This window comes from Haliaeetus leucocephalus, unplaced genomic scaffold (genome assembly GCF_000737465.1).
Source record: "Haliaeetus leucocephalus isolate CR32 unplaced genomic scaffold, Haliaeetus_leucocephalus-4.0 Scaffold773, whole genome shotgun sequence".
NCBI classification, from domain to species: Eukaryota; Metazoa; Chordata; class Aves; order Accipitriformes; family Accipitridae; genus Haliaeetus; species Haliaeetus leucocephalus.
In genome coordinates this window covers 363,480-363,971 of record NW_010973209.1, presented here as the reverse complement: position 1 = coordinate 363,971, position 492 = coordinate 363,480, and the positions used below count along the sequence as shown (strand labels likewise).

At 64.4% G+C, this 492-nt stretch overlaps 1 protein-coding gene across 1 annotated transcript in view; it reads left to right on the top strand.

Annotated features, from left to right (window-relative positions):
* Positions 1-15: 15 nt before the first annotated feature.
* The window catches only part of FOXRED1 (FAD-dependent oxidoreductase domain containing 1), a gene marked incomplete at its 3' end in the record, with an annotated part of 1,140 nt that continues 663 nt past the window's right edge, over positions 16-492 (top strand). Inside the window, exon 1 of the mRNA XM_010581478.1 lies at positions 16-162. Coding sequence (XP_010579780.1) covers positions 20-162 — 143 coding nt within the window. The remainder of the gene's footprint in view (positions 163-492) is intronic.

Below are 492 nucleotides of genomic sequence, written 5' to 3'. Positions count from 1 at the left end.
GTCCCCCCCCCAGATCCACATGCCGGACAGCCTGGAATACCAGCCGGTCGCCTGCGCCATCGTGGTTAATGCCGCCGGTGCCTGGGCAGGGGAGCTACTGGAGACAGCCGGGCTGCCGGGGGGGCTGGCAGAGCCCCCCCTGCCCATCCAGCCCAGGAAGAGGTGAGGCGGGGGGGGGGGCTTATTTTGGGGGGGTCACATCTTGGCATCGCCCCTCTGTTGTGGGTGAAGCCCTCGGTGCTTTTTTGGGGGGGGGTCACATCCTGGCACCCATCACCTCTTTGTTGTGGGTGAAGCCCTTAGTAGTTGGTTTTTTTTGGGGGGGGAGGGTCATGGTGGGGGGATGCATCCCAGCACACAAGAGCGGGAGGGTGAACCCCTCGGTGCTTTTTGGGGGGGGGTGTCACATCCCAGCACCCACCACCCCTCCCGTCTTTTTTTGGGTGGGGGGCACACACACATCCCAGCCCCTACCTCCCACCCCCATCTTAG